Genomic DNA, 6,245 nt, shown 5'->3' with positions numbered 1-6,245 from the left:
CCAGCGCCGTCCGCGTTAGCTTGGCGGCCGCGGGGTCGCAGGCCGGTCCGGGGAGGCGGCGAGGGCGGCGCCCAGGCGCCCGCCGCCCGGCAGTCAGGATGAGCATCGAGATCCCCGCGGGACTGACGGAGCTGCTGCAGGGCTTCACGGTGGAGGTGCTGAGGCACCAGCCCGCGGACCTGCTGGAGTTCGCGCTGCAGCACTTCACGCGCCTGCAGCAGGAGAACGAGCGCAAAGGCGCCGCGCGCTTCGGCCATGAGGGCAGGACCTGGGGGGACGCGGGCGCCGCCGGGGGCGGCACCCCCAGCAAGGGAGTCAACTTCGCCGAGGAGCCCATGCACACCGACTCCGAGAACGGGGAGGAGGAGGAGGAGGAGGAGGCCGCGGACACCGGGGCGTTCAACGGTGAGAACCCGACCCCCCTGCGCGCCCCCGCCCTCCGTGCCGTTCCCCTCCGCTCTAGAATCCCGCAGCTCTGCCCACCCGCCTCTCCCGGCGTTCTCCACCTAACCTACCTTCCCATCTCGCCCACCCCCTCAGCATCCATTTCTGTCTCTCCCACTCGCCCACCTTCCTCCTCTGCTTTCGTGTCGTGCCCTCCCCCTCGTCCCCTCCTCAGGAGTGGGGAGCTGAAAGGTGACGGCTCTCTGCCCAGCTGCCCCCTCTCGTCCGGGGCTCGCTGGCACAGGACGGGCCGATGCGGGGTGGGCATCTGAAAGAACTTTCACTGTGGTTGGAGAGATTTCGCTGGACGGATACCTTTGTGCGTGAAGGAAACCGGCCCACTTGGCATCCTCTTGCAGCCCTTACAATTGTTAATGGGGTGCCCAAAGAGGAAAGGCGAGGGGTATCCAATTGGATTGGCTTTGCTGCCTTTAGGACCACCGGTTCACTGAAGGAGCATGGAATTGCACCCACTGGGGCAGAATGAAATTTATGGTAATGACTTTGACATTCTTGGAAACAGAGTAATCTGTTCTTTTCCAATTTACCAGTGCCGCGTTGTGTTTTTTTTTGGACGCACAACAAAGGATCCTGTATAGCCCGCAACTCATGGGGTCTTCGGAATGAGGAGCCCGGCTAATGGTTTACTTTTTATTTAAAACAAATATTCAATGATTTGGTGCCTTTTTTGAAAAGAAAAAAAAAAGTATGTGAAAAACACTGTAGGAAGTTCTGAAAGCGTGTTGGTCGTCTTTAGCATGAAAAGCCAGTGAGTAATTGTAAGGACTGTGCCAGACGAGCTAGAAAGAATGAATGGGAAAGAAAGAGGAATTTTCTCAAATAGCTGCTCCTGACAAGTCCCACCCCTTCTGCTTACAACCCTCTTTCCCTAACACACACGGACACAGACACACACATTTACATCCTCCTGAATTTACACTACATGCCTAAATCCCTTCTTTATGGCATCCCGAGCTAAAATACCGCGGTGTGGAAGTGTTTTCTCTTTGTGGTGTAAGACAAACCTGCATTTCAGCATTGCATCAGTGTGTATTTATTTACACTGCTTGTGGTTTGTGTGTCTGCAGTGTATTCCATATAATGAAAACGTTTAAAAGTGTTATTTCTTGGAGTATGTTCCTAGGAAGGTGTTTCTTTTCTTTGCAAATTTGTCCAAATGTGTTATAAAATTAACGTATTTTTAGCTTGTCCAAAACAACCACAAATCCCGTGGAAATTTATGTTTTATGAAGAGAAAAAGAAAAATTGTTACCTTAACAATTTTAATTTTGGACTTTTTAGTGTTTCTGGGGATAAGTCTTCATTGTTCTTTTTGCACAAGAATTTAATCAAATGCTTTTCTTGCTAGAAACAAGAAAAAGGTAAAAGAAGGCATATTTTAAATAGAGAAGAAGCCAAAAATGGATGACACGGAAAGGGCAGAGGCATTTTCTTTTATGCTCCTGACACATGGATGCAAACACACAAAGGAGAAAAAAAATTACTCGTTTCCCAGATTGGAGGAAACTAGGAATTAAGGAAAGGTGGTAAAAAACCTATATATGTTTGAGATGATAGATTAGTATAACTAAAATATTTTCTTTCTAGTATGATGCTTTTAATGCTTTGGACTGATGATTCCATTTTCTTCTTATAACAATGTACATGGTACACAAAACTGATTTTATTACCATTTTGTAATGAATAAGCCATTAACTTCTTAGCAGCAGGGATCATTTTATATGATTTTTTATGTTCTCCAAGGCACCTTTATTGTAAAAATTACTCTGTGTGAGTTTTAATGAATGCTCATTAACCAGTTGCACTATTTATTTCCCACCCCTACCCTCAAGGACTTTAAAATTACTTTTCGACCACAGCGAAATACAATTTCATCAGTATCTGATACACACACACACACACACACACACACACGCATAAGTGTATAACAAAAACTTTGGCAATGGTACTTCCCTCTGTTAGGTGCATTAGAATGTATCTACTAGAATATCTTCTATTTTAATTAATTCTCTCTTATTATTACTATTTTTTAAGCATGTAATTTGTGTTGAGATCTGCAGTTTAAAAAAAGCTATATACTACCAGGGGTCGACAAATGTTTTTGTAAAGGGATAGACAGTAAATATTTTAGGCTCCCCGAACAACACATGGTCTCCCTTGAATATTCTTTTTTATTTTTTTTTTAAACAACATTTTAAACACTCATCTCCTGGTGGTTGAGGTTGTCCAAAATTGGCCACAGACCAAGGCCATAGTTTGCTAACCCCTGGCTGGAGTGGGAGAAAAAGTCAAAATAGTACCATTGGGGGGAAAAAAATAACAGGAGTGAGCCTATCAATTTAATGTTTAGGTACAAAAGATTTCCAAAATAGAAAAACATCAGGTACCAGGTAATTCTCCTAGCATAGTGAGGAATAAGTACTAGCTGGAGCGTCTTAATTTACTGCGACCCAGCACAAGACCAACTGGGTTGCTCATTCTTAAATTTTAGTATGCATCTCAAGGAAGTTTGATCCAGAAATGAAATACCTGGCACTGTTCTTGGAAAGGTTTTAATAGGTTGGGTTTTTTTTTAAACCGACCATCTAGGTCATTCTTATATCCATAGTTCTCTGAACACACTGTGAGAAACACTGATCAACAGATAGTGATGATAATAATGTCTTTGTCTTACTAACATTTACAGAAGTAGCCACCACTTATAATGGTGTTTGCTGTGTGCTAGGCATTATCTAAATACTTTGAGTTATTATCCCAGTTATATGAGAAAGAAGAGGCCACCACTTGCCCAGTGTTTCACAGCTAAAGTGCTACAGAACCAAGATTGAAACACTGGTGCATCTGCCTCCTTCCTTCTCTTAATTCCCAGGTTTTATCTCTGGAAGGGGCTGGGGCCAGCATCACGTGAACATCTCTTTTGTGTCAGACTCTACGAGACCCTGGATATGTTTTATCTATAAGGCTGTGATAAATGAACGTGTCCAGGATTACACATGGAACTAGTAAGTGGCAGAGTGTGGTTTCTTACTCAACATCTGTCTGACCCAAGACCATCAGAGAGTTCTTCCTAAATGAAATTTGTATAATGGACTGACTCACGAATCAGGTTTTCCTGGTTATTTTTCCAGTAATGGTGATGCATTTGCCTGGATTGGTTCATACCCACTCTCATGAATTTCTTTAAGTCAAGTGATGGTATTTATGAGAGGTTGGGCAGACTTCTGACAATGAGGCGCTTCCCATTCGACTCAGGTAGGGATCGAGCATGTGACCTTGACTTTAGTGTGATGATTGAAAGAAGTGAGTCAGAGTCTGGTAGAGTCTGGTAGCCTGGCCATTGATAGCACTAGACCAAATGGTCAGATGGGTGAAGGTGATCTACTTTCCTGCCTTTCTGAAGGATCCCTCTCTCTGCTGGTAGCTCTCCCATTCCCCTCCTGTTTTTTTGATTTATTACTTCTGTTACTTTCAGTTTGCTTTCAATTCTGGATAAAAGGGCAACCTTTAGGAGTTAGAAAGATAATGGCGTATGGTAATAACCCTTCTGGGGAACTCAAAGTCTTTAAAGAAGCTGTAATGGAGACTGCCTCCCTCTTTCCCGTCCTACAGAAAGCAGCTAAAGCATGGCATGTTGCTTCTGAAAGGGTAGTATCCCCAGGCTTAGAATATATTAAAAGGATTTACAGTAGGCCGTAGAGTTGGAACAGTACCAACTTGGAGTGGAATCTGTGATAATTAATGGTTTCATGTAGGCATCACTGGGTGCTCAATAATTTCTTCAGTGAAATTGCTGGAATTATAAAATGAAGTAAATAGAATCCCAAATTATTCCTATAAATTGACAAGTGGACAGAAAAAAATTGCTTATGGGTACATGAAGATCAGTCAGTCTGGGAGAAAAATAAACTACTATACAAAATATAGAAGACGAATTTTCCATATTTTAGAAGAAAAATCTAGAGTTCAAAGTGGATACACAAGCCAAAAATATAGAATATCTTATAAAGCAAGCATGTTAAGATATATAAATAGAAATTCACGATTTAAAAGCATGACTTAATCCTCTGAACTCTGACTTGTGTCAAATCTTTATTGGACAATAGTATCTACTACGTTTTTTTTACAAGTTAAGGGGAGTATGGGGAATTTACAAGAGATCCTTAAAATGATGCAAAATATTGGCACGTTGGAGCTCATGGTGGTGGGAGAAGATGAAGAGAACAAATTTCTACATACGTATATGGGCTTCCTAAGAGCCTTCTGTGAAAATTTTCTTCACTGTGCTCATAATGGGAATAAAAAACCACTTCCACCTATTGACTTCTCGGCCTGACAGGAACATGTAGAGAGTAATCATAGGTTTAATGAATTGTTGCTTTGGCTGATGTATTAGGCTCACTTTTATCTCTGTGTCCTTATTTAAGAACCCACTCTCTCTGTGGTTGCTAAAGGTGATTATGAGACAGAGCAGCCAATTGTTAGTTCTTCATCACCTCTTCAATACATTTAATTCGTTTAAAAGTGCTCATGAAAGTCTGACAGCACTTATTTTCTTTCACATATGAAGCACTGTGCTAAGCATATAATGTAATCACAGTAGTAGTACTCACCTCATAAGGTTGTTGGAGGATAAATGGATTAATATTTATAAGGTCCCTCAGGACAGTGCACATAGCAAGCATTGTTCTCCATGTAAGACAAATGATCTCATTACCATGAAGTCTTACAGACGTGTAAACTTCTTGCAGAATAGCAGTTTCATTGTGTTTTGTGGAAATGAATCTAGTGTTTGCACTTTTCAGAGAAATGAAGTAGGAAATGAGCTTACGTGGCAGTTCCACTTGGGATTTAATGTGAGGTTATGTTGCACAGTAATAAAACCCACATCCTTTCAACTCATAATTTGTAGTTAAAAGCTCCAGAATTTTAAATTAATGAGACTTTATGGCCTTTGGCTATTAGAAATTTACACGGCACATTTTACATTTATTAGGTACTTTTAAATCCCCCTGAAATTGAAATTACAGCATTCATGACCATGGCAAAAATATTGATGCAATTTTTTAGTTACGAGCATAAAACAATAACAGAGAAGATTTAAAATTAAAAAATATTTTGAGTTCGTGATTTTCAGAGTAGAACAGGGAAAATCATTCATTTTAATAGTAGTAATAAGTGGATGCTTGAGGGTTTGAAATTGGGAAATCAGAGGACTTGAAATAGTGTCTTTTCTCAAACTCTTACCCCTTTGTTATGTTAGGCTCAGGGAAAAGGGAGGGAAGGAGGGAGGAAGAGCAGAGTAAAATCAGCTGGGATTTGTGTAAGGTTCTTTGACTAATTTATACTTGTCCAAAGAGAGCACAGAAGGAATATACCTGAACAAAAATTGAAGAGTATTTTAATCTGCCTCTTGTCTTAAAGATCAAACTATTCAGTCATTATTTAATGTATGACACTTGTAAGCTTTTTAATTGAGGTTGCATTTAGGGATGTGCTGTGTCTGGGTGGGATGCAGTAAATATTTAACGGTTATTATTATTGCAGTATAGTTGCAAATCTCATCTCCTTGGCTCCAGTAAATTTCCAGCTGTCAAGATTTTGTTCCTAGCTGCCTCAAGAAAACTAAATGTGTTTCTTTTTAAACTGTGTAAATGCTGACAAGAGACCTTTGAATTCTTCAGTGGGAGGCTTATTTGTGACCTGTTAAGAAAGTCATGTAAAGTGGGTAGTAGCAGTTAGAGAAGGCCTATGGTAGATGTAGGGGCCTACCAAGGAGATTG

The 6,245-nt window shown here is 41.3% G+C and overlaps 1 protein-coding gene across 1 annotated transcript in view; it reads left to right on the top strand.

Moving 5' to 3' along the window:
• The first annotated feature begins 6 nt into the window (after positions 1–6).
• PRKAR2B (protein kinase cAMP-dependent type II regulatory subunit beta) overlaps positions 7–6,245 on the top strand; it is a 103,271-nt gene continuing 97,032 nt past the window's right edge. The window contains exon 1 of the mRNA XM_029927229.1: positions 7–405. Within this exon, the coding sequence (XP_029783089.1) occupies positions 99–405 (307 nt within the window). The 5' untranslated portion in view covers positions 7–98. The remainder of the gene's footprint in view (positions 406–6,245) is intronic.

The sequence above is a fragment of the Suricata suricatta genome, chromosome 2 (assembly GCF_006229205.1).
Source record: "Suricata suricatta isolate VVHF042 chromosome 2, meerkat_22Aug2017_6uvM2_HiC, whole genome shotgun sequence".
Classification (NCBI taxonomy): Eukaryota; Metazoa; Chordata; class Mammalia; order Carnivora; family Herpestidae; genus Suricata; species Suricata suricatta.
The sequence above is the reverse complement of the archived record's forward strand: the minus strand, read 5'-3'. Positions and strand labels throughout refer to the sequence as shown.